This window comes from Octodon degus, unplaced genomic scaffold (genome assembly GCF_000260255.1).
Source record: "Octodon degus isolate 3935 unplaced genomic scaffold, OctDeg1.0 scaffold00067, whole genome shotgun sequence".
Taxonomy (NCBI): domain Eukaryota; kingdom Metazoa; phylum Chordata; class Mammalia; order Rodentia; family Octodontidae; genus Octodon; species Octodon degus.
The window spans coordinates 271,688-298,686 of record NW_004524643.1 but is presented as its reverse complement, the minus strand read 5'-3'; the positions used below and the strand labels follow the sequence as shown (position 1 = coordinate 298,686).

Here is a 26,999-nt window from a genome sequence, read left to right as displayed (position 1 = left end):
TGTGTGTGTGTGTGTGTGTGTGTGTGTAATGTATTTGGTAGAGGGTCTTACTATGCACTTATCACTTATGGTGATCTTCCTGTTTTCAGCCTCCCCAAGCACTGGGATTATAGGCATGCACCTCCAGCTCAGTGGTGGCCAGCTCAGTGTGCCCAGAGGCAGGGCCAACAAGGCACTTGGTGCTGGGGATCAAACCCTGGTCCTGGCACTTGCCCAAGCAGATGCTTAGTCCACTGAGTTATCTTGCTTGCCGGCCCTTGTGTCTTTTTAATGAATTTTATATTCTTCAGCATCTTCATGTCCATCACCATCCCACGAGCCAAAAGGTTCTCCAGAGGGATATCAGGGGCCAGCAGTGGGGATGGGGAAGGATAGGCTGAGAGTTGTCCTAGGTACTCTGGCTGGGACACAAGATAACAGGGCTCTCATGGAGAGAGCCGGATTCCCACTGGGAGCCTGGGGGGGGGTTGAGATTTGCAGGAGAAAGGTTGGATTGACTGGTGGTGGATGTGGTGGACACACAAGATAGAAACCTCCAGGGCACCTGACATTGGGTAGATATTTGACCCTTGCATTGGGATCCCCACATGTTTAGATATTTGCTCCATCCTTCCCACCACCATGTAGGCTTGATCTGTCCTCTCCAGGTTCTACATTTTCAAAATCTTGTTTTAGGTGGTCAGATACTCTTCCTGTCATTCCTCAGCAGTTTTTTTAGATCAAGGTTTCAAATTTACACTTGTATATTGATATATACACACTTCACAACTGAGTCATATAGAAAGCTCTGATTACTATTCCTTTAATGTATAACTTTTCGTTTTCCTTGGAGTTATAGCTGCCTTTATTTTGTTTGCCTGTCTTGGTTTCTGTATGTTTTTCCCTAAATCAACCTCAAATTCTTTCCCAGTGTTCTAAATATCCTTCAAAATTTTCATTTACAGATGAGGTTTGTATCAGTTGAATTTTCTTGAAATCTCTCCAAAAGCCCACTGGCTTGCCTGCCATGGACTGGTTGATATCTTGGCAGTCTTGTGAGATCACTTTCTCCCTTCACTGTTATTATCCTGAAAATTCTTTTACCTATTTTGGGTCTTACGTTTAGTATATCCTACAATTTCACCTTCTTGGTTTCCTACCTTATTTTATGGAGCACATACGCTAGTAGTTTGCTGAACAAGGGTGCATAAGATGGTACTTTGGAGGCTTTGCATGTCTGAAAAGTTTTTTTCTACCCTCACACTTAATTGATAGGTTGGCTAAGTGTTAAATTATATGTTGAAAATAATATTTCTTCAGACATCTAAAAGCATTATTCTACCTTCTAGCATCTAGCATTGCTCCTGATATTTTTGTACATGACCTTTATTTTCTCCAGAAATTTAAATTACATTTGTCTCTCAATGGCTATGGAGGATTGGGTGAAGAACCCCCTGTGGATATCACTGACGCTCGAGTTTCTCATATAAAATAGTATAACCTGTATGCATCTGTCTTCCTGTATAGTTAAAATTATCTCTAGATTACTCCTAATACATGATATGTTATGAATGCTATGTAAATAGGTATTATACTGTATGGGTTAGGAAATAATGACCAAAAAAATGACATAGTTTTGTTTGCTTGTTTGGGGCATGAGGGTGGTTGAATGTGCAGATGTAGAACTCACTGATATTAAGGATCAGCTGTATCTTCTCTGCAATGAGTATTCCAGATTTTCTCATAAGGTTTTTGTTTTTTCATCCTAATACGAGGGGACTGTTGGGAACCCTTTCAACCCAGAAATTTCCTTAGGCATTTTTCTTGACTTGATTGATGAGTTCTTTCCCTTCTGTTGTTGTAGTCCAGTTATTCAGTTACTGAATGTCCTTCTCAGTGACTTACCCACCCTTCTCTAGTTCATCTTTTTTTATTTATTCTATTTCTTGTGAACAGTCTACAATTACATCTTCCTGATTCTCTACATCATTTTTAATTTCTACTGCTGTTTCTTTCCTTGAGGGCATAGTGAGGGGTAAGTACAGGGTGGGGGGATGCATTCTGGAATATCATCTGGTTATCCCTATTAGTACTTAAGGATTCATTTTTCTCAGGTCTCATAAATTATTTTCCTCTAGTTTCCAAAGTATCTTAACTGGTAGTTTCCCCCTGTCCTCATCCTTGGGAGTTTATAGCTTTATTTACTTATTTTATATAAATAGTACTGAGGCTGTACCCAAGGCCTTTGTTCTGGGCTACATCGCTAGCCATTTATTTATTTACTTCCTTATTTTGAAGCAATCTCACTAATTTGAACTTGTTAATCCTCCTGCCTCAAGCTTCTGAAAGTGCAGGAATTACAGGCATATGCCATCAGCCATGCCTCATATTTTTAAAAAAATCATTTTATGATTGTTTTAGTGGGATTTGAGGAAGGAATAAAATTAGATACAAAGGTCAGGCTTACAGTCTTACAGAGAAATCTTTTTGGCTATAGGGTTTTTTTTTTTCTTTTTTGTTTTTTGGGGTTTTTTTTGGTTTTTTTAGATAAATAAGCTAGCCAGACCTCAATGATTAAAGGGCCTGCTTAGGCATAGTGCAGCAGCTGGGGTTTGATCCCCAGTGTGCCCATACTGTGCTGGGCCCACCCCCAGGACGCACTGAGACTGAGATTGAGACTGGGTGTGGTGGCCTGTGCTGTAATCCCAGCACTTGGGGGGCTGAAAACAGGAGAATCAGTACAAGTCTGATCTGTATAGTGAGACACTGTAGGCCCTGTAGTAAATACATTTTTTAAAAAAATGCCACTGAAGCCGGGGATATAGCTCAGTGGCACAGGGCCTGCCTGGCAAATGTGAGGTCCTGAGTTCAGGACCAGTACCCAAAAACAAGATTTTTATGTCTGTGGCAACTAGTTTAACATGGTTAACCTTTTCTCCATTCTCATTTTACAGTTCCTGATGACCATCTTTTATCGTAAGTATGCACCGTCTTGTGTTTGATTTTTTTTTTAACCATTAGTTTGTTTTTAAGATCTAAATCTTTTCAGTAGCAACTCTTGGTTTTTAAAAATAGGAACAGTTTTTTAATATGATTATTAAAAAATCTTTCAAATGAATCTTTCACATCATATTGAACAGTGTAAGTTACTACTATATTATCCTATTTACTGGTCTTAACAGTTATAGAAATTGTAACTATTACAGTAACACATGGAAAAACAAAGTATAGCTATCTTCAAGGACAGATAGGCATGGTGGCACACATCTGTAATCCTAGCACTCTGGAAGCTGAGGAAGGGGGATCGTTGCAAGTTCGAGACCAGCCTGGGCTACAAAGTGAGCTCAAGGGCAGCCTGAAGTGCATAGTGAGAACCTGTCTCAAAAATACCAAAAAAAAAAGAAAAAGAGAGAGAGAGAGAGAGAATTATTATTTGCAGGTGATATAACTACTTTAAAAACAAAATGATAAATAAAAGCACCAAAATAAAAAATCATTCTACAAAATCAAAAAATATATTCTCAATAGCAACAGAAAGGGGCCAGGGAGATAGCTCAGTAGAATAAGTACTTGCCTGGCAAGTGCAAAGTCCTAAGTTCAATCCCCAGTACCACAAAAAAAAAAAAAAAAGAAAAAAAAATAGCAACAAAAAACTACCTAGAAATGACATCTAGTTGCATGTTTTTCATAAGAATTATATATTAGATGAAAAATAAATCACTATTTTAAAAGCAGAGAAAATGAAAGTAGCCAAAAACTTTGGGGGAAATGATCTTACTAATAACCATTAAAAATTAAGATAACTAGGGGAAACTACCCGCTCGGGCCCCCCTCCTGTCCCTCTCTCGGGACAGGAGCATTCTTTCTCTCAATAAATATATTCTGCTCATAAGAAAAAAATTAACATAACTTTTCATCTATAAAACTAGAAGCCACAGCAAAAATGTTGTTAGGAACATAGTGAAAGAGATACATGAAACCTTCTTGGTAGGAAGGTAAATTAGAGCGTTACCTAGCAACAGATAATACAGCTTTAAAACATACATATTTTTTTCTTTTCCTTTTTAGACAGGGTCTTGCTGTTCAGTTCAGGCTGACCTTGAACTCACTGTTTACCGAAGCTAGCCTCAAACTTGTGGCAGTCATCCTGCCTCAGCCTCCCAAGAGCTGAGATTACAGGCATGTGCTACTACGCTCAGCCATGAAATATATTCTTTGACCCATTTTTAAGAATGTATTCCAAGGAAGTAATTGTATGTGTTCATAAAGATTTTATAGTAAGCATATTCATGTAGTATAGTTTATGGAAGCAACAAAACAACCAGGAACTAACCTAACCAAAATAGTTTGGAAGCATAACAGTTGAGTTTTATAGTACAAATCTTTGTTGCTATGAATGCAGTCAAATATGCACAATAGGTAACAAAGTAGAAAAAGCAGCTTTAAAAGATTTTTAAAGTTTACTTATCTCTAATTGATAAAGTTCTCACCAAGTTTTCTTTTTTCTTTTTCTTTTTTTTTTGTTGTTGTTGTTGTTGACTATATTATCATGTTTACTATTAAAAACTCAAGCCGTGCATGGTGGCACATGCCTGTAATCCCAGCACTCAGCAGACTGATATAGGAGGATGGTTGCAAGTTTGAGAACAGCCTGGGTTACAAAGTGAACTCAAGACCGGCCTGAACTGAAGTATGCAGTGAGATCCTGTCTCAAAAAGACATAAATAAATAAATAAATAAATAAATAAATAAAACTCAACATTTTATACATGAGATTAGATCATAGGAAAATGAAGTAATATGCTTGTTATATTTTAAAATTTATAGAATAATCCCATATATATATATTCATACATTACATATGTATATGGATGCACAACCTATAATTAAATACAGGAACATTAACAGGAAAAAATATATGTGATTGGGACTGGAGATGTAGTTCAGCGGTAAAGCAGATGCTTCCTATGTATGAGGCCCTATGTTCGGGGGTTTATTTTTTCAGGGGGGTATTTTTATTTTTTATTTTTTGGCAGAACCAGGGATTGAACTCAGGCCCTTGCACGTGCCAGGGAAGCACTTACTCCACTGAGCCATCTCCCTGGCTCCTGAGGCCCTATGTTCAATCCCAAAGCAAAGGAAGGAATGGAGGGAAGGAAGAAAGAAATGCATACGATAGCCAAAGAGGTGAAAGGAAGTGGGAACAAATAAGGTACCACTACACAAAGTATATAGGACTTTTTTTTTAAATCTATAATAGTTTATTCCTTTTATTTACAAAAAACCAAGAACATTTGAAATGAATGAGCAAGATAATATTTATTAGTTCTGGGGAGTAAATGAGCCCATAGGTTTTCTCATATGTATTTGATTTATTCCAAGTTAAAATGCATTTTTTAAAAATGCTGAGGGGATGAGATACATAGCTCAGTAGAGAGTGCTTACCTAGCACACATGAAGCTCTGGGTCCACCCACAGTGTTGAAAAAAATAACTGCTGAGGATAGTGCTCCTTTAGATGTAATTACTGGAGTGACTGAGAATTTTAATCCAAAGCCTTTCTGTTTACCAGGCTGAAGTTTGTCTTTGGTTCATCAGCTGTCCAGGCCTTGGATCTAGTTGATCGACAGTCTATTACTTTAATTTCTTCACCCAGTGGAAGGCGAGTTTACCAGGTAGAAGGCGGGGGGTGGGGGGTGATGGGGGCGTGTGAATGCAGGGCAGGATGTTCTCAACAGGAACACCTTAGGACAAAATGTCTTCATGAATCTCTTTAGAAGCTAGTAACCAGTTTGAAGTATTTTCTCAACTATTGAAAAGCTTTTGAGCCCCCTTAGTAAAATTAGTATATTAGTAATTCATTTTAAGTTGACAAAAAGTATGTACTTATAGCATACAAAAATTGATATTTTGATATATGTATACCTTGTTGGATGACTAAATCAGGCTGTTGCCATATGCAGTACCTCCCATACTTATTTTGTGTACATGTGTTGTGAGAATACTTAATACCTGCTCTCTTAGAAACTTCCAATCATATAGTACATTGTCATTTAACTATAGTTACCATATTGAATAAAAGATCTCCTGAACTTACTCCTCCTGCCTGACAGAAATTTTGTACCCTTGGAAATACCTCCCTAATCTCCCCTTTACCTCTTAATCCCCTGGTAACCACTTTTCTATGAGCTTGACTATTTTAAATTTCACATATAGGTGAGATCATGCAATACTTGTCTTTCTGTACCCAGAATATTTTGTTATTTCACTTAACAGAATATCCCTAGGCATTTAAGTAATTAAAGTAAGACAAATATGATTTATTAGCTCTGCCCAGTAATTGTATAGAACCAGCAGTGGTATGGTGGAGGCTCTTTTCTCAAGTCTCGTGAGTCAACTTTTGCTTTCTTCTTCTTCTTTTTTCTTTTTTCTTGGTGGTGGGGTGGGGGAACGAAGGACCAAACTCAGACCGTTGTGCTTGCCAGGGAAGTGCTTATTCTACTGAGCCATCGCCCCCGGCCCCGCTTTCTTCTTGATAGTAGAGGCACTACTCCCAATAAACGTGCTGACATTTTCATCTCTTTCATAATCTCTTGCTTACAGAAAAGGCCAGATTGTATTTTGAGGTCCTGTAGTTAGGGTAAACCAAGGCACAATTGAGACCACTTAGGCAAGCAGAATTTAAACAACATAGGAGAATGTATTGCAGTTCAGGTGCATCCAAGCTGAGCGTGAAGACCATTGGCTCTAAGCAAAAAGTGAGAGCTTATTTTATAGGGGAGTTTAGTTAGTGAAGGGGGACATTTCGGGGGGGGGTATTAAATTTGTATGTGTGTCTTTTTTTAATGTATTTGTTACAGGGTCTACAGAGTCTTAGTATGTAGATCGGACTCATAGTGATCTTCCTGTTTTCAGCCTCCCAAGTGCTGGGATTACAGGCACAGGCCACCATGCCCAGTCTTAGTCACATCTCAGTCACCGTCTCTTCTGGGGGTAGAGCCACCATGCAGGGGATAGAACCCTGGCCGTTGCACTCAGCCTAAGCAGGCGCTTTAGTCCCCTAAGCTATCTGGCCAGCCCTAAAATATTGGTCTTTGAGTATGGGATCTGGAGCTGGCTGATAGGGTACAGGGGTGCTGGCTTGCACAGCATGTCTCTTGTGGGGTTTTAGTTGTTTTTGTTTTTGAGGAATCAGCTCTGTTCAGGTATAGCTATATGGGGCAGCTGCTAGCTGGTTGAGAAAGCTATAACTTCCTATTAACTCTATGTACCTGCAGGTGTGAGTAACAGCTCTGCTTGGGGAGTTTTTCTCTCCTAGCGAGGTGGGGGTCTAGTTAGACCTGAAACTTTTCATGTGCTTAGAATGAGCTAGAAGAAATGATCTCTCAGAATTGTCAAGTAGTACTTATTAAGGGTTATGCTGCTAAATGCAAGTAGTCTGCTTAGGCCTTAGTTTTGCTCCTGGAGCTTGTAGGACAGATAGGTAGATCTATGAATTAACTTCTTGCAGACTTTTAATTATACTACTATCATGTATTATTATAATTATTATCAGAAATCCTGCAAATTATTTCTTTTATGGGTAATGGAAATGAAAGGCACAAAGTAATATAACAATCAAATTTGGTTGGCTGTTTTATAATCTGAGACTAGGATAAAGACTACTTGTAAAACTAACTGCCTACTCCCCTAGGTTAACATGAGTTACAGAGGTAAGTGATGCAGGGGTTGAGGTAAGAGAATGAGATTAAAATATTGGCAGCAATGGGCCACGGAGATAGCTCAGTGGACTAAACACCTGACTAGGCAAGCACAAAGACCTGGGTTCTATCCCTGGTACCACATGCTGTGCTGGCCTCAAGCCAGCCACCAAGGCTGGGCATGGTGGTGCATGCCTGTAATCCTAGACTGAGGAGGTTGAAACAGGAGGATCGCTACAAGTCTAAGCTGCATAGTGAGACCCTATACTAAATACATAAAATTTTGGGCCAGCCAGATAGCTCAGTGGGCTAAAGCACCTGCTTAGGCAGACATAGGGACCAGGGTTCAATCCCCAGCATGCTGTGCTGGCCCTGCCCCCAGGGTACAATGAGATAGCAAATGAAACTGGGCATGGTGGCCCACGACTATAATCCCAGGGCTTGAGACGCTGAAAGCAGGAGGAACACGATGAGTCCAGTCAGTGTAGTGAGACCCTGTAGACCCTATACTAAATACATTAAAAAAAAAAAAATTTTTTTTAAAATACTGGCAGCAAGATGCAAAGTTGTGTGTGGATAAGAAGGAATAAAAAAAGAACAGTCAGCTATAGTCTGTTGCTGAGACTTTGCTGAAGATAAACATGGAGGAAATTTTTCATTGTTTGAATTTGGGTCATTTTACAATTAATTTCTTAGAGTTAAAAACATGTCATTTGCTCTCATTGAGTAGATTTGTCAGTTAATTCATAGGGAATGAATGATTTGAGCAAAGCCTGCTTTGACAAAGAGGTAAGTTCATTAAGCAAAGAAGTACCTTTGCTTAATGAACTTGTCATTCTATACTGTAGCATCACTTCTTTGATCTGGCAAAGTCATCACAATGTTTCTTAACATTGAGGAAAATGGAGTAATGTTGGATGCTACAGTTATAAAGTTTATATATTATTTTCCTACTCAACATAGATTGCTTAGGTAGAAAAATTTCCTCTGGATGAGCATATAGATAAATAATCAGTCACTAAATTTATTTGTATCTAAGAAAGTGTTTGGTTTTTTCCTGGCATTTTATTGTGTGTGTGTGTGTGTGTGTGTGTAACTAAAATACCAAAACTACAGGGCCCTTAAGAGTTTTTCCCCACTTTTTTTAGCTTGGGAATTTTAGTTTTAGTTCCATTATTAGCATAACCTTGAGCTAATCAAGCAGATTTTTAGCTCTTCTCAAGTTCTGTGCTGTGGTTATCAATTAAAATCTTGAAGATCTTGTTTAAAATATCTTATTTTTAGCTTTTTGTTCATCCCAGAGGTCAGTGTGACTTGTTTAGTTTTTGTCATTCATATCCAGTATTATATTACATTCCTTTATTAGTCATAAAAGTGCCTAGAATTGTGGTTGTCAGCTTGGACCTTGAGTTAATGAGACTGTATAAATCTTATATACCCTCAAGTTAACCTTAATGGTTGTATTATGCAGTAATGCAGTAAGAATTTGGCTTAATTCATGGGCTGTGTAAGATGGTAAAAGCTGAGTCAGAAGCTGCTGTGATACCCAGTTCATCACCTTTCCATAAGTCAGTCTTTATTCTATAGTTCAGCTGAATATTTTTACTGTCCTTCAAGTGTTAATTACTCTAAAGTCACCATTTTGTTGCTGTTACCTAAGCTGCTTTATAGAAACTTTTTGCTCACTTAAAAAGGATATTTCAATCAGGAGGATATTCAAAGGCTAAGTTGGTTGTGCTGTGATAACAGTCACCTTCAAACGTAAAGGCTTGCAAAAACAAAATTTTATATTCATTCAAGCCACATACCATCAGGACTTAACTGTTGTAGGACTGCTCTGAACTGTTGTAATTCAGAAATCCCAGTTGGTGAAACAACTCCTTTGTGGAACAATGTGGAACTAATGGCAGAAAAAGGAGGTCATGATATGCTACAATTTTTGACTTTTCCACTTGTCTACTTAAATTTTGCTGACTAAAGGTGGTTCACATAGCCGATCTGTATTCAGTAGTACAAGAATGCATAATCCTTTTTCCAGAGAGGTACCAACTACAAGAAACAATAAATAGTTACAACTTAGCACCATGAAGTATACTAAGAGGCTTGGAGCAGTCATAAAATAAGGCTGTATCCATGAATGGATAACCATCTAGGTAGGTCACACAGAAATCACAGCAGACTTTCTAACTGAAATCACAGCAGACTTCCTCTCAGGGAGGTTCCTTTGAGTTCAATCATGGCCTGAGTACTGTAACCTCCTTCCTGCATATTTTTGAAGATCTCATTTCTTCTGAGAAAAACATTCCAGACTGAGTGGAAGACCTCAGAGCTGTTCCTGTAAGAGGAGGTCATTTTTCCATTGAAGGGTAAAGGAACTAAATTAAATTATCCCTAAGGTTAATTTCCAGTTCTAAACATTTCTAACTTAGATTTTTGCCTGATTATTGGGTTCAGTTGTTGTCTACTGCTAGATAAGGAGCAAACAACTTCAAAATTTGGTTTCTTTGCAGTATTTACTGACTCAGGCAGTTGAACATTTTACTTTGAGTCTTTGGCAATCCTATAAAAGGATCAGGCAATGGCGCCCCTGTAGAATCTTATCCCTGTCCCTAAGTCACCAAGCATTTATTCAGCATAGTCCAGGGAACATTCTCTGATGGATATAAGAACCATCCACTGAATCACTGAAATCAGTGCAGAATCTTATAGGCTTAGGCATATTTAAATCTAAAGAGAAAAGAACACAGGAAATAACAAAAGAAAAAATTAACACTTTACTCATTGGTAATAGTTTGTGGGACCCAAGAATTATTCACATCACTGTTAGATAGTGGTAAGTTTTCTTTAGGATTAAAGAGGAAACCAAATACTTTAATATTCTCCTTTCAGTTTAAGTCTTCCAGACACACTAGAGAAGTTTTTTATTGACATTGAGTGGTATATATGTTCATAACACTTCAGGATCTTGTGATAGTTAATATATAAGCTGTGATTCATCAATACCTAATTTAAACTGAGGCTAAAATCTTTAATGGTTATAATAGGCATCTCCTTACTCACTGAGTGATAAAATCCCTAGAAATCTAGCAAACCCTAGATAAGTCTTCTGATTTGGTCAGAAATTATATGAAGGTGGCTGCATCAAGTACTGAATATGTGACAGACAGAAGCCCAACACTTGAATATATTACTTTTTCTATTTACAGTTTTACCTATTTCTTTAATCTCTGGGGTGGGATGTTATGATTTAAATCTAGAATGTCTCCCAAAAAGACTCATGTGCTAAGAAATGTGTTTTTTATTTTTGTTTTTTTGGAAGGTGAGTGGATCATAGAGGGTGAGCTATATTCATCAGTGCATTAACCTTGTTTTTGTTTTGTCTTTTTTGGCGGTACCAGGGATCGAACTTGGGACCTTGTGCTTGCCAGGCAGGCACTTATACTGCTGAGCTATCTCCCCGGCCCCCAAAATTAATCTGTTGATGAGTTCATAGTTGAATGTATTTTTAGGAGGTGGGACCTGGTCAGAGAGGCAGATCACCAGTGGTGTGAACTGGAAGGGCGTATTTTCCCCGCTCCTCCCCACTTTATGCCTGCTAGCTGCCTTGTAATGAACAGTTTTCTTCAAGCATACCATTCTACCATAGCACTTCTGCTTGGAGCCTACCAACCATGTACTGAGCATAGTGAAACTGTGAACCAAAATTAACCTCTAAGTTGTAGGAGTCAGGTATTTGTACAGTACAGTGACTAATACAGAAAATTGGTACTGTATGTAGGTCCATTTCTGTGGCCATGTGGTTCAGAAGCATTGGAACTGGTTTGCAGTAGGATTTTGGAGATGTGGGCTAGAGAAGCCCTCGGTGAAGGTGAGCCTCGTAGAGCTTTCAGTAAAACAAACAGCCCTCTGTAGCACATGTGTAACAGGTTCACCAACACCGCCCTAGAATGTTGTGAGCAGTGCTTGAGGTACAATACCAGTCAGAGCTCAGAAGACCAGAGTGGTAATAGGAATATAGCCTACAGTAAAGGCCAGGCCCAGGAGGCTTCGGTTGATAAGGACTCCATTGGTTGTTGGACTAGAGGTCATGTCTGTTATACTCTGGCAGAAAGTTTGCCTAAATTTTACCCATGCCCTGAGACTTAGAGGGAGACTGATACTAAGGGTGGCAAGCTAGTCTGGTAGATTAAAGTTCAAAGCAGCACAGTGTTCAGGCTGTGGCATAGATACTGCTGGCTGTTTTTCATTTAGATCTACATTGAGAAGGGCAAACAGCAGAGCTAAATGATTTGAAAAGTTTGTAGTTTCACCAGAAAGGAAGTGCCTACAAAGTTGTATCAAAGGAAATTATGGGGGGGTTGGGGATTTGGCTCAGCAGTAGAATGCTTGCCTAGCAAGCTGGAAGCCCTCGGTTCAGTCCTCAGCACCAAAAACAAAAAAATAAACCTCCCCTAAAAAACAACTGAAAAAATACAGTAAAATCTAAAAAGGGAAGTATATATGGTTCCTGAAATGATGAGCATAAAAAAGAAGCCAAGTAATTTGTGCATGGACAAAAAGAAAGATGCCTTGGGGCATCTCGGAAATCAGGAAGATCCCACCCATCACAGGCTCAAGGGTGAAATACTGCTAAGATTTCAGTTGAAAAAAAGAGCCCCTGGGCTCTCTACCCAAGAGGGACTACCTAGAAATTTGTTCCCTAAGATTTTTTTCACAGGGCTGAACCATCCACATACACAGAAGTCTCTGAGGTCGTGATCCAAGGGCACTTGGCTACTGTTCCACTGGAGGCAGACCTCAGCATCATCCATGTAAGCTGGCTTTCCACAAATGTACACTGCAAGGGTTGTGAGAAGATCACAGAGGCTTCCATCCAGATTTCAGAAGGTCTAGGAGGCTAAGCAATGTGCCTCTGAGAAAGCAGTACATGCAGCTGTGAAATTGAAGCCAAAAATGTAGTGGAGACCCTAGGGAGTTGGAGATGCCAGAAATGAGGAGCATCTGCTGAAGAAAACTATAGCGAGCAGAACCAGCCCAAGAGAAGAGCCATGTGAACTACCAACTGTCAAGACCATGGAACAGTGCTGTCCAAGCTCTTTGGAACTCAGAACTCACCACCATGACCTCTGGATGCCAGACAAGGATCTACAGTATTTAATGTTGGCCCTGCTGAATTTCAGTCTGGCTTTAGTTCTGTTTTCTCTCTTTTGGAATGAGAATGTTTTAACTTTTTGTTTTGTTTTGTTAATGCTACTGTATGTTGAGAGTGTTCAACTTTCTTTTCAATTTTTGGGGAGTTTATAGCTAAGAATTTTCCTTGAGTCTCAGAGGAGACTTCAGACTTGGACTGGAACTGTTAAGACTTTGGTGACTTCTAGAGGTGGACTAAATATTTTATGTAATAAGACAGCCTGCGCCTTTTGGGGGACCAGGGGTAGAATGTTATGGTTTAGATCTAGAATATCCACCAGAAGTCTCATGAGCTCAGAGGTGAGGGGTGTGTGTGTGTGTGTGTGTGTGTGTGTGTAAAGGTGAGTACATCATGGAGGTACTGTGCTCATCAATGGATTAATCTGTATTGACAAATGTACTCATAGGAGACAGGGCCTGGCCAGAGGACAGGGTGGGACGTGGAAAGGTGTAGTCTTGTCCTCAGCTCCTCCCCCTCTCTCTGCTGTCTAGCTGCCATGCAGTTAGCTGTTTTCCTCAACCATAGCATTTCTGCCCTGGAAGCAGGTGACTATGGATTAAACCCACCAAAACTGTAAGTCTCTCCTCCTCTAGCTTGGAGGTGTTCAGTATTTTATCTCAGTGATAGAAAGAAACTAATACAGGGGGAAAAAAGTAAAGAATCCTGGCAATGCTGATAATATAGCAATAACAAAAACAATGTTTTTTTTTTAATTTAAATTGCCATAATAAAGCCTAATCTAATTTAAAGCCTTTGTAGTAATGTGTAAATTGCAGTTCATTGCAAAATAATCACTGGGATATGTCCACTTCCTTTTGATACTAATAATAATCTCATACCTTTAGTTTGGAAATCAAGTCTAGGAACAAAGTCCTATACTAGTTAGTTATAACACATATCTGAGACAGGCCACCTTAAAAAGCGAAAAGGTTTATTCTGCCTATTGCAGAAGTTTTAGTGTAGACCTTGTTGCTTTGGACCTGTGGCAGCACAGTACATCACGGCAGGTACATCTGTTTACTTCATAGGGTCTAGAAAACAAAGAAAGAGGAAAGTGCCAGGGTCCCTTATCTCCTTTAAGGGCTCACGTCTATGACCTAACTTCCTCCCACTAAGCCCCACCTCTCAAAAGGTTCTGCTACGTCACACAGTACCACAGGCTGAGTACAAAGTCACCAGGGCTTTAGAGGGCTATTCAAGATCCAAACTATAGCAAGCCCCTGACAGAAAGTGTTTGGTTACTTGATACAGAGACTTCTCCAACAAATTTATCCAACCATACCACAGAGAATTTTTTGCTATCCCTTTTTCTCTCCCTTGTGTCCTTCTTGACTGCCGCCACAGCCATTTGTTCTTAGCCTGGGTCTCACACCAGCCCCTCATGTATGTGTATCTTTTCTTTCTGCTGAATGAGTAGATAGATTTGGACTTCTTTTTCTGAGACCTCCATTCTGAGCAGCTGAGTCATCCCTTTTGCAAGACTGTTTGCTATATTATTCTCTCTACTTGAAAATACTTTTAAAAAGCCTTTTTCTACTTCTGGGAGCTTACTCCTGCCTCACCATTCACCCTGTACCTGATTTCATATTCTCTTAGGATTTAGGGTAGAAGCTTTAGAAATTTACACACATGCTGCACATTACCAAAGGCTAAGGAACCCCACGATAAAATGTAGATAAGAAAAGCATTTGGGAGTCAGCCCATCAAGTGGCTCTATGAATCACTAGGCATAGGAACAAAATGGCTTGTGTGGAAGGTTGAACTAGGCTGAAATTCTTCAGTCCCATTGTCTGAAGTCCTAAAGAGTACAGCAGAGAGATAAGAAGAGTCTGCCTGCTAGAGGGAAGGGAAGTTGGGTTTTCCCTTTGGTGTAAAGCCCTACTGTAGTTCTTTCCAGTATAATTTGCAGAGCAACTCTGACTCATTAAATGGTAAGTCAAGGAAAAGAAGTGGTACCTGGAAGTGCCTGTTTTGAGGTCTGATCCTATCTGTCCCTTTTCTTTCTAGGTAGTTGGAAGTTCTGGTAAGACATACACTTGTTTGGCTTCTTGTCATTACTGCTCATGTCCTGCATTTGCCTTCTCAGTGCTACGGAAGAGCGACAGCCTACTGGTAAGGACGGGGAAGGCTCTTGCCACAATAGATTAGGAAACTGTTAGCATTTACTTTATGGCTTAAGAGTTGCACAAAATGATAATTTTACTGCAAATTGAAATAGTAGTTTATTGTTCTTGGTCAGCTTTTCTGGGTTTAGCGTCCCAAAATGCAATGTCATCTTTAGAATATCAGTTTCCTGCTTTCTTATTTAAGAGATCATGGATGAAGCTTTGGGGAGACCAGCAGGTTATTCTGAAGGTTGACACTGGGCGATTAGGCAACCTAATAAAAATATGAACTAAATTGGATGTTGTCAGCTTCATATATCTCCAACTCTAGCCATGAGATGTGTCTACCCACAAACCACAGGACAGTATGATACCATACTCAACTTTTACATGAGGCAGGACTGCCTTTGCCTATCCCTCTCAGCCTTTGCCAATTTTATCACAGTTCTGAGTAGCAAACAAGGACACATTCATACACTATTCTAATGGGAAAGGTACTGCCCTCCTCAGAGCAGGTCAATACATCCTAAGCTATGCCAAAGAAGTAAATAATAGCCTGCCCTATTCGTGTCATTTTACATTATTAACTTCTTACATATTTGGGAACTAGGTTCCAGGTTGGGGTATCCCATTCACGGGGGTCATATTTGTAACTCATGTCAAGTAAGTGTATTTCACTTACAAAATGATCGGACTGACCTGGGACCCCTTCAAGATTTAAAGCTGTGTTCTGTGATGTAAAGTCCAACCGAGTTACTGCTCCAGAGTTGTATATATGCCAGTATATGTGAAAGTTCTGCCACCACCCCTCCCCCTTCCTACCTTCACTCTGGAAGGATAAGGGAAGTAGAATGCAGGCTCTGAGCATACTGTTAAAATGGGTTAGTTATTTTCATGGGGTGGCTCTCCAGTTTAATAAGAGAATCTGAGAAGCACTGAGCAGGATAGCCATTGTCATGATAGCTTTCAGAGGGCAAGGAAGCAGCTGACTGAAGCAAGGGCAGGCTTTCTCACTTTGTGATGGTGGTGAGAGGGCCTGGTTAGATTGGCTAAGTTTAGCCCTGCCTATCCCTAACAAAGTTGTGTATTTTATATTCCAGTGCAAGCACCTTTTGGCAGTTTATATTAGTCAGGTCATGAGGACCTGTCAGCAACTAAGTGTTTCTGACAAGCAGCTGACTGAAATATTGATGGAGAAGAAATAAGCAGAAATGTTTCCGATGGTGCATCATTATCTTTCAAAATAGAAATCTCATGAAGAAATACATGTAATAGGTCATGATTTACAAGGAAGAAAGATGAAGAAGATCTTCCAGATACTTCTTGGTACTGTCTGTTACCTCTTCTAGACTGCTGGAGGGACGCTGGGTGGCAGCTGTGGACTGGGGAAGTCATGCATTTGATTGGAAACTTTGTGCATCCTTCTCATGAAAAACCTAAACTAGCTTCTAAGCCTTTTGGGTGAAAAATGTCTAAGTAGAATCAAGTGTGGTTAGGTCAAATAAAACCTAATCCATGTTGTATACACAATTAGAGTCTTATGCAACTGAATTACTAATTTTTAAAAGGTTATGACAACTGATCAAACTGAATAAGAGTATATTTAGATGAAGAGATGTTGGGTCTTTTCCTTGGGTCCATAAAATTTTTCTGCAGCAATAAAATATTAGGGCAGAGACATGAGTGGACAGCTCCAAGGATTAAGACACGGGCTTCTGGTTTCAGTAAGCTTGATGCTGTGATGTTGGTGCCAAATCAGCTAAAGTATGCTGTGTCGATAGAGGGGTAGTGTCTAGGATAAGGGTAAAAGCTGGATTTGCTTTACATGTATTTCTCAGGTTTTTAATAGTAAAAGTGAAGGAACAAACTAAAAGTCATACCCTAGAACAACAGCTACAGATACTATGGACTTTCCATCTAAAGAATAGACAAACTAGGGCTGGCGAGATGGCTCAGTGGTCTAAAGCACCTACTTGGAACAAGCTTAGCAAAGCACAGGGACCGCAGTTCGATCCCCCAGCACCACATGCCAGCCAGCCCCGCCCCCTGGTGGGCTGAGCTGGCCACATACACACACACACACACACACACACACTCACTCTCTCTCTCTCTCTTACAATAAATAAATAAATGTTTAAAAAGAATAGACAAACTAGATTTTTAAGGGGAGGTATGAGTCTCAGACCCTAAGAGCAAGCAAAGGGGCATTGATAAGATAAAGATGAAAATAAGACAAGTTTCAGCCCAGGACAAAACTTTCTTAATAGGTAAAGCTGTACACGGCCAGATGAGACTCCTAGAGGACAGGAATTCCCTGTCTCTGGAGAGCTTAATAAACCTTCAGTGTCCTTGCAGGAACTAAAGCAGTGGACAGGTGAATTACCTGCTGATTCCCCTGTCCTTGTGCCTTCACACACAAGATGCTGAACAAATGCTGGGTGAAAAGCTTAAGGCTGCACTTTAGTTACAGCATTCTGTGGTTGACAGAGCTTTGTATTATGTTGAGGGGTAGCAACATAAATCTGTCAAGACTCTTCTGCTACCTAGAAACTTGGAATGAGTATGAACATCTTTTTTTGCAACCTTCAGGTTAACATGTATTATCTACACAGTAGATGTGGTTGTGTGTAACATGCCAGTGCAGCATCCTAAACTTATTTTTTTTGTTTTATTTCATAGAATATAGTTTTATGATTTCACTTGTAAAATCTTCAAAGTTTGGGTTCCAACATCTTCACCAAAGTTGAACTTGAAAGAGAAGCACAATTCACTACCTAACTCTAGAAGGGAAAGTGTCATAGAGAGGGGTCCCACTTTTCCAGTGTCTTCCTCTAAGTAGTGTTTTATATATGGAAGAGAACAGAGCTTACACTTGTTACCTGATGATAATTCTACTTAAGAATTTAGGAGACTATCATCCCCTAAACTAATAGGGCAGTTTTTTGTTTTAAGAATCATACTTTTAGTATTTTTTATTATCCTCATGAAAACAAGTATAAATTAGCCAATTTTTATTTTTTCACTGCCTCTATATTAAAAATATTTGCAATATAATAGTTCACAGTATTTCACAGTAAGTAGTTTCCGTCATTTTCAACCATGAAGGAGGCAGACTCTTCCAAAGTGTTAGAATCCATTCAGGCTGTCAGCATCACCCACACACTAAAAGCAGGCAAATAAGACCATAAATATATTTATATGTCAGTCCTTGGAGCCTACTAACAGCGTGCACGTATCAGCTAGATACATGGCAACTTTAGGCAAGTACTCAAGAGGCAGCCATATGCTTGTGAGCTGTGGCTGTTTTTCACAGTGAGAATCAGCCAGTCGTATCCTGTCCCATTGTTTATTTTGAATCTGTGCCTTCACTCCAAGAGGCCAGAGCCTAGGTCATAATTCCACGTTGAAAGCAGGTTGTATTCCAGTCTGCCCACTCCCACTCTTGATATCTGTCTGGCAGAGAACATATCTGGAGATGATTTTGTGAAAAGTATAGCGGAAATCTTGGTTCCTGTAAGCATAGACAATGGGATTGACAACCGAATTGGCATGTGACAGAAGAATGGCTGTGTTCATTGCCCACTTGGGCTTCTCCTTAGCTAGAGATGGCTGAAAGAGAGTGACACAGTTGATAGCATGTACTGGAAGCCAGCACAGAGCAAAAATCCCCATGATCATAGCCAGCGATTTGGCAGCGTGGATCTCCCGCTGAAGGGTGGTCCTCGAGTGGTGCATCAGCTCAGTACGCTGAAGCTGTCTGCAGGCTACCATGAAGATCTTGATGTAGATCACCAGCATTATGAGCAGTGGAGGCAGGACACACCCAAAGAAATTGAAATATACCATGTAGCTCATGGGGACCACATTCTCAAAGAGGCACTTCACAAGGCAGCAGCTTTCATTTGTGGCTCCATCCCAGGGCTCTGTGCAGTTGTTGGTGGCACTGTCTTTACTGTTCCACCCCAGGAATGGGGTCAATCCAATGCCAAAGGCAAGGACCCACAGGACAGCAATGACTCCTCTTGCTCGGCTCCCAGTGACCACACTTTTATACCTGTTCAAAAGAGTATCATTTGTTATGGTCAGTTTACAGTACTCTGCAACCAAAGCTCAAAAGCCCACTTCTACTTTTGTTCTGCCCTAACAGCCTCTAAGGTTCGCCCTCCAGTGCACTGTGGCACTAGAGACACATGGGGCTGAGCAACTTTGCTCTAACAAGCTCAGTACAACTCTTCTTAGTAATGCTTTTTTGTTTAATGACAAAAGAGGTCAGCAGCAAGAGGTTAGATGTCTTAAAAGTTGCTAATCGCCTCTGTACTGACCTTCGAGTCTAGGTCTTCTGTGAGGCGCTGTTCTAGCCTGTGAACAGAACAAACTAAGATACACGCTACATGCTAAGGGACCTACATTCTAGTGGGAGAAATACAACTAACGAGCATGATCAGCAGTGGAGATGCATGTGGTATGAAAAAGAAAGAGTAAAGGAAGAGTAAAGGCCAGGATCATCAAGAAGTGGGTCCCGGGAAGCTTCATTGATAAAGTGACATTTGAACACAGGCCTGATGAAGTATGTTTTAGAGCCTCTGGAACCAGGCAGCACACTTCTGTGGCTCTGGGCAAGAATCCTTTTCTTCTCCCACAAATAAACTATGAAGTTTGCCTCCCAGTACAGGCAGAATTATTTCTGAATATGTCTACAGATTTCTGGGGGAAAAAAAATTCTGGCAGTGCCCGTCTGTAGGGAACTGTTAACAGCATAGTTAATAAAATTGGGAAATAAATAATAAGTGGCCCATAATATGTATTATAATTTATAAATCAGTATATTCAATATAATGTATTAAGTAAATAAAATCTTTCAGTAACCTCTAGTAGAAAAACTGGAAAATACCCTGATTCACAGTACTTAAAGAGTTATCTGTGAAAAGTATCCATTTTCCTTTGCCTGTAGTATAAAGCTTGAAACTTGAAGCTTGACCTGCACAGCCCCCCAGACCTTAGTGCCACATACACAGTGCCTCCTTCCTAACCGATGACCAGTCAAATGCCTGTTCATTTTCCAAGGGTCACCTCTTAGGCAGGACACACATTTTCAAACATGCACTTGTCATAAATCCTAACCCTAGCTAGAATGCCAACCTCCTGAGTACTGGGGCTGTGTCTCTTTGTATTGGTATCCTCACTGCCTGGTACACAATAGGTTCTTGATAATATGGTCACTACTGACACAGTTCTTACTTGTTACCTGATTTATCGAGCAGCTTGATGCTGTGATCCCAACATGCAAGAGAACTGGTACAGTTTGCTGAGGTCTTGCCTCAGAATTTACAGTGACCTCTAATCTTCCACTCCCTGTGAGGGAATCTCTGAACAACAGGAAACTCAGTTGGAAGCCTAGTGGGCTGAGTTGCTCACTAAATTTCTCTTGGCCAATGAATCCATCTATTGCTAAACATATTTTGCTTCCTTCCTTATTTGGGAATGTAAAGCCTTTCTTTAAAAAAAAAAATGTTTTTCCTGACCACTGCCTCACTAGAGAAGTGAATAACACAATTAGTTCCTGCAGAATAACAAGGCAGCCTCTTGAAGGCCAAGCACTTAGCATCCAGGTCTGGGAGGCAGCCTACCTCCCAGCCCTGCTCTTCACAGGACTCAACTATTGAGTGCAGCTGATTGTAGGTCGAACCTAGTGGGTGGATTCTATGGAGTAAATCATGGCACTCCTGTTCTCTTTCTGGTGATTGTTTAGTAGATGGTGAAATGATTCTGATCAATAAACAAGACATAAAAGGAAGACTGCTAGAGGACCTCAAGGACAGATTTTATTTCCTGATAAAAGGAAAGAGATCCATGAAGACAACTTTGTCCTCAAGCCAATCCTTTTCTGCTTTTGGTGCTCTTGTGGGAGAGTGATACCCAACATTGTAGTAGCCATCTTGTGACCATGAAGGAGAATCCTGAAAATACAGCCAGTAGGCAAAGCAGAGGGAAAAAGGAGCTCACATCCTTGAAGACATCTTTGAAAAACTGGCCCAACCCTAGAACCATCATGGCTCCATATACTTCTTCAAGAGATCAATGTTCTGATTGCTTATACCACTATAAGATGCTGTTACCTAGAGCCCAAAGCATGCATTCTGGAGATTTTCATCTCTTCCAGTCCAACTCCTCTCATTTCATAAATGAAAAAACAGAAATACAAAGTCTGTAATAAGCCAACAAAGGTCAGAAACTGCATCAGGGCTCCCAAGTCTGTGTTACCTGCCCTGTGTCATGCTTTTATTTTACTTTAAAACATGAATACTATATATGGAGTAATAAAGAATAATTATTGAGGCAGCTTACCACTACATCTATGGAAGGAATCCACCTACATCTAAACTTTTCAAAACTGCGACATCTTGCATATGTATATAATTTTTTAATAGCAAATTGTCTTATATAAGGAAAGAAAGACAGCTGATTCCATCAGAGGAGCAGTGGACCACAGCTTCCTCGGGCTCCCATCACCACTTCCACTGGTCATTATTTCAAAGAGTTCATCCTTTGTTCCACGCATTCTGTGAGGTACTAGAAACCCAATCCCTGCCCTCAGAATATAAACTAATGGAAGTGACAGAAAATAAATATAAACGTGTCGCTTTGAATTGGATTGGGTTCAGCCATACCAGCAAGAATAGGATGCAGTGGCAGAAAGTCAAGAAGACTTTGTTATGTTCTAAGGCACATACATATGCCTCAGCTGTGGCAGAAAGAAGGTTAAAAAGATCAATGCATAGAGGGTGAAGGTTGGGTGGAAGCAGCATCTCTCTTGAGAGCTGCTGCTATCTCAGGGAAGAATGAAGAAAATCATCAGCTGCATGAGGCTGAGATTTGGGGGTTGTGGTCTCAGGGAATAGGAAAGGGAGGCTGCTAGACAAATGAGGTAAGACAGCAAATACTCTGGAAAGGCAAATGAAGAAGACCGAGAAAGCTGCTGGCCCATCCCTACCTGAGGTCCAGGCACTAAGCGGCAGTAAGGAACAGTATCCTTGGAACGAGCAGGTCTCAGAAGAGGCCAGATGGGGGAAGCAGCTTCCAGAGGAGGGAGGCACACAAGGACTTGGTGATGGTGAGGGAGCGGTCTTTGGGCAGGAGTGGTAGGACCTCGAATCCATTGAGAATAACAGCACTGGGAGAGTGAAAATTACTTATGTAAGCCTTATCATTTTCATCTTTAATAGGCCGAAACTTTAAAGGAAAAACTGGTTCATCATCTGTTTATCTAAATCTTCCCTAATTTCCTTATTCCTAATTTCTTGCTGTCAGATAATTTTGCATGATATCAACCTTTGAACCACAAAACCAGATGCCAAGTTTTGGGGACAAATGCCTGCAGGCCCCCTCCCTCAATACCCAGGACCATCAATAGCTCACAGCCACCAGCACCTATGCCCCTGCACAGAACGCACAGAGTGCCTATGCACAGAATGCTGTGGACCTTACATATCATTAAATCATGCCTCAAAGATAAGAGTTGCTATTCTGAGTTTTCAGGTGTTGAAACCGTGGCTCAGAGAAATTAAATGATTTACCTGCTGCCACTAAATTACAGTGACACAAACCTAAGCTAACCTGATCCTGATTGTTCCCAAAGCAGTCATTTTCAGGTTCATCTTACAAAGTCCAGCACCCCACCCCACCCCGTCACCAGCCATGTCAGCTGTTTCAGTAGCCTTGCCAAGAGAGATCTGCCCTTGCCAGAGCTGCTTGTAGGTTCCAGGAGGGCCCCACTCTGCAAGCAGCTCATGGAAAGTGGGGCTTGCAGGAAGGAGTTTCTGCTGCCCTTGAATGGGGGTGGGGCTGTCCCTACACAGCAAAGAAATATGCACTTGCTCTTTATTTAACTGGAGAACAAGGCCAACTCATGGGCACCTCCTCCCTTGGGCAGAAGACACATTAGCTGGCCTCCATGGGACCAATATGCCTTGGATCTGGATGCAGGGAAGGAGACAGGGATACTGTAGAAAGCAGGCAAGTATTGCTGTTGCACGGCACTCATGCTCGGAGGCCAACCCCCGGAGTGCCCAGCATCTCCAGAGTGGTGTCAGGGTAGCCTGCACGCACTCTCATTTCCCTCTTTCAAATGTGCTCCATTCTCTCCCACGCCACCCCACTGCCCTGCTGTAGGCTCCAACCTTCTCATATCTGCATTAAGTTTCTAAAAGGCATAGCCTATGTCCTGTCCCTCCCTGGCCCCTGTGTCAGTCATTGCTCTCTGCAGTGGTGCTGAGCACCTCAGTGAGGCAAGAGCAGTTTCCTGAATGCAGAAAAGTGACAGGCAGCACAGAAGTGAAAACAGAAAACAAGCAGCTTTATTATTATAGACGCAGAAATAAGACCAATCTTTGCAGATCCACACTAAAAGGGAGTTCTGGAAAAGTCCATGCTCTGGTAGACAAGCTGTGCCTCAGTACTATGTGTGGAGTTGTACTCAGATCCATTTCTCCTTAAAGAGCTCAATAGCTAAGGAGATTGATAGAAAAACAGTCACATGGAAGGAATCAACAAAAAGGAACAGTGTGGACACTGAGGTTACATAACGAAGGGATGGGGACTGGCAAGGGGTGCATGACAAGTGATGGCCTACTTCTGGGGCAGGGATGGCATGCTCTGGCTTTGTATCCCACAGCTCAAACCAGGCCACCTTCTCAGCCTCAGAAATCACTCCCCAGCTCTCCAGCTGCTCCTAGTTCAGACCCACAAGGAAGCAACCCTGGAGAATGACCCTGAGCTAGGGCATCCAACTAGTGCGGCACAGAACCTGAGCTCCCTGTCAAAAATGTTGCTCCAGACCCCAGCTCCATGCTGCAGCTGCAACTTTCAATTTAGAAATGTAATGTGTTTTCTGCAATGTGTACAGAAAAGTACTTTTTAAATGCAAATTGCTGAGGAAATGCACAATGAGTTCACTCTCTGCTTCTTAGAACTGTTTAGGCAGTTTCCTTTATATTCACTCTTGCTCCCAAGTTTCACTTCTCTGTAAATAAAAATTCTGCCATAACACAATAGATACATTCTAAGAAAACCTCATGTTCTCTAAAACTGCACAAAAATAGAGGTCTGACATGAAAAATGGGGTGCTGGTAGACCCCTCAAAGCCTACATAACAATTTCTAACTAGAATACTCACAAAATCATTCAGGCCATAGGTTGTATGGTAATAACAATAAGCTTCTCTTGTGGAGGGTTAACAACCTAAGTTTGCAGACCAAAATTAGAGAAAAAGGAGGGCTGCAAGGAAAGCCAACATTTTGGCCCTAGCCTTCCAAGGTCAATTAAGACTCAGGACATATGAGAACTTGTACTGTAATGTTATGTAACTCAGTAGTGTCCCAAATTTTCTGATCAAGGAGATTATGGGGCCAAAGGGGAAAGTGATCGATGATGTAGAGTGTGCCTAAGGAGAGTCACATGGAGAGAAAACATTCTCTCAGGCTTTCACGGAGAGCACATTGGCCAAGCAATGGCTGTGACTCATCCACGTGGCTGACACTGACAAAGGATCTACAATGTGAGGTACAGGATCTCAGGATAAATCCTGAGGGGATTTCACTGATCTTATCAGACCCAAAAGGTACAACTCTTGTTGCATAGGTCTTGCTTTACCTTGGTCTTAACCATCCAGCAGAAAAGTATAAAAATGAAGTATAAAAGTAAAGCCATGGTGTTATGTTGAGCTGTAGGGGACTCAGGTCAACAATTTCTGACATTGCCAGTGAAGCGGAAGACCCAATACTATTATGGGCTACTGGACTCTTTTAGAATATTTTGCTGAGTTAACACACTTATAATATTCAAATGACGGAACATACAGATGAATGTCTATTTTGTATCTGTGTATTCAAAATGGTTAGGATAGATAGTTACATTCTCTTAATGAATAGAGAGATTTGTTCTGATAGTGTTTGTAAATAGAATACCATGTCTGCATCTTGTACAGCAAATAACCACTAGGAAGAGAGTATGCAATATGTTAATTATTGAAACTGTCCTACCAATTTGATTTGAAACTGTCTCATTGTTGTTTCTCAATAAAATTATGGGAAAAAAAAAAAAGAAATTCAGGCTGCTGGGCAGGCAGTCCAGGAGGACTAGTGGCTTCCACAGTGCTTATTAAAAATACACACAAGTGGCTGGGCATGATGGTGCATACCTGTAATCCCAACACTTGAGAGGCTGAGGCAGGAAGATTGTGGTGAGTTAGAGGCCAGCTTGGGCTACAAAGTGAGTTCAAGGCCAGACTGAATTGCATAGTGAGACACTGTCTCAGAAAACAAAAGCATGCAAAAGTCTAGTGGAAATCCCAACAAAACTCTGATTAGAACAAGGCTGATGTGTACAAGACAATACAGGTAAAAACAGAAGTCTGAGCCAAGGGACTATTTATGCTAGGTAAGAAGGCCACTCACAGCTGCTGCCAGGCCACTGTGTGGCTGAGATAGGGGGCCAGCCACCAGCACTGTGTTCACTCTCCTTGTTCCTGGGACCCCAAGGCCTCCTGCTGCAACAGTAGTGTGAGGGCTTTTTCTTAAAACTATTACTGTACTCCTGCTATCCTACCTCCTTTGCTAGGTAAAATCCTATGTAAACCAAAGCAAATATCTTCCCCCTTGTTTACCTATCACATATGTACGAGCACAGTGCAAACCCTTAATGGGAATCTCAGCAGTTTATACTGAAGAACACCTCTGCACTCCCCCAGTACCCCTGACTGCCTCAAGCATCCATCCCCTGGACTCCATTCTGTCTTCTCTCAATTGAACCAGATCCTCGATCTTAGAGACTATATCTTCCTCATGATTCTATCTGTGTCACCCAAATGTCCCTGGTAAGCAAATGTTGAAAGAAAGGCTGAGTTTATAAGATGCCCTTTGGTTTGGGGGAGAAGGTTGAGTTTCTTGTTGTTTTTGTTCTGTTTTGTTTTTTGAGACAGGGTCTCACTATGCAGTGTAGGCTGGCTTTGAATGCACTTATGTAGCCCATGCTGGACTTGAACTTACAAGAATCCTCCTGCCTTAGCTTCCCTAGTGCTGGAATTACATGTGTGTGCCACCATACCTGATCCAAAGAGGCTAGTTTTTTGTTTTGTTTTTGTTTTTTTGAGACCAAGTCCCACTATGCAGTTCAGGCTGGCCTCAAACTCATAGTGATCCTCGTGCCTCAGCCTCCCAAGTGCTGGTTTTACAGGCATGCATCACCACTCAGCTTTCTGAACAGATTTTTTAAAATATCCATGAGCTGGGAGTAGAACTCAGAGGTAAAGTACTGCTTGCCTAGCATCTGTAAGACGCTAGGTTTGCTCCTCAGCACCACAAACAGAATTAATTAGAAGTTTTTTTAAAGTATTCATGACCAAAAGAAGAAATAGAAATTTTGAATGGCACTGTATCTATTAAAAAAGTTCAGCAGAAGCTGGGTGTAGTGGATGACCATTTTACAACCACCATGATAATAACTGATATAGGCAAGAATCAAAAGTGGGAAAAATATAAGCTTTTATTTAGAGTGAAAAGACCTGGCAGATTTAACCCGTGCCGTGTGGCTGAGCTTAACATGCCAGCACTGGGACACACAGTCCTGTGCTCCTTCCTATGCTACTAGGCAGAGCGGGACACTCTCATGCAGACAGTGTTGCAACTGAAAACATTTAACCCGGATGCTGCCATAAGGACAGAACCAAACTCAAGTTAACAGACAGTCTTATGAACAACCTAGACTCTTCAAAAATGACCGTGTCTTAACCAAAAACCAAAACAACCCAGGAACTGTTTCAGATGAAAGCAAATTAAAAACAAACATATAAAATACAACACATTGAATTTCACTGGGACCTGGACTTAAAAACAAAAGCCAAAAATCATAAAGAAGATGATTAGACTAAGAACGTCTGACTATGGACTGTGCTATATTTTTTTAAAACAGGGTCTTGCTTTGTAGTTCAAGCTGGTCTTGAACTAACAGCGATCCTCCTGCTCAGGCTTCT

At 40.9% G+C, this 26,999-nt stretch overlaps 2 protein-coding genes across 2 annotated transcripts in view; one reads left to right on the top strand and one right to left on the bottom strand.

The window, feature by feature from the left end:
• Zswim7 (zinc finger SWIM-type containing 7) overlaps positions 1-16,611 on the top strand; it is an 18,370-nt gene extending 1,759 nt beyond the window's left edge. Inside the window, exons 2-5 of the mRNA XM_004634843.2 lie at positions 2,934-2,955; positions 5,551-5,653; positions 14,877-14,981; positions 16,075-16,611. Coding sequence (XP_004634900.1) covers positions 2,934-2,955; positions 5,551-5,653; positions 14,877-14,981; positions 16,075-16,179 — 335 coding nt within the window. The 3' untranslated portion in view covers positions 16,180-16,611. The remainder of the gene's footprint in view (positions 1-2,933; positions 2,956-5,550; positions 5,654-14,876; positions 14,982-16,074) is intronic.
• Positions 16,612-17,991: 1,380 nt separating this feature from the next.
• Positions 17,992-26,999, bottom strand: part of Adora2b (adenosine A2b receptor) — a 23,442-nt gene continuing 14,434 nt past the window's right edge. The window contains exon 2 of the mRNA XM_004634842.2: positions 17,992-19,028. Coding sequence (XP_004634899.1) covers positions 18,365-19,028 — 664 coding nt within the window. The 3' untranslated portion in view covers positions 17,992-18,364. The remainder of the gene's footprint in view (positions 19,029-26,999) is intronic.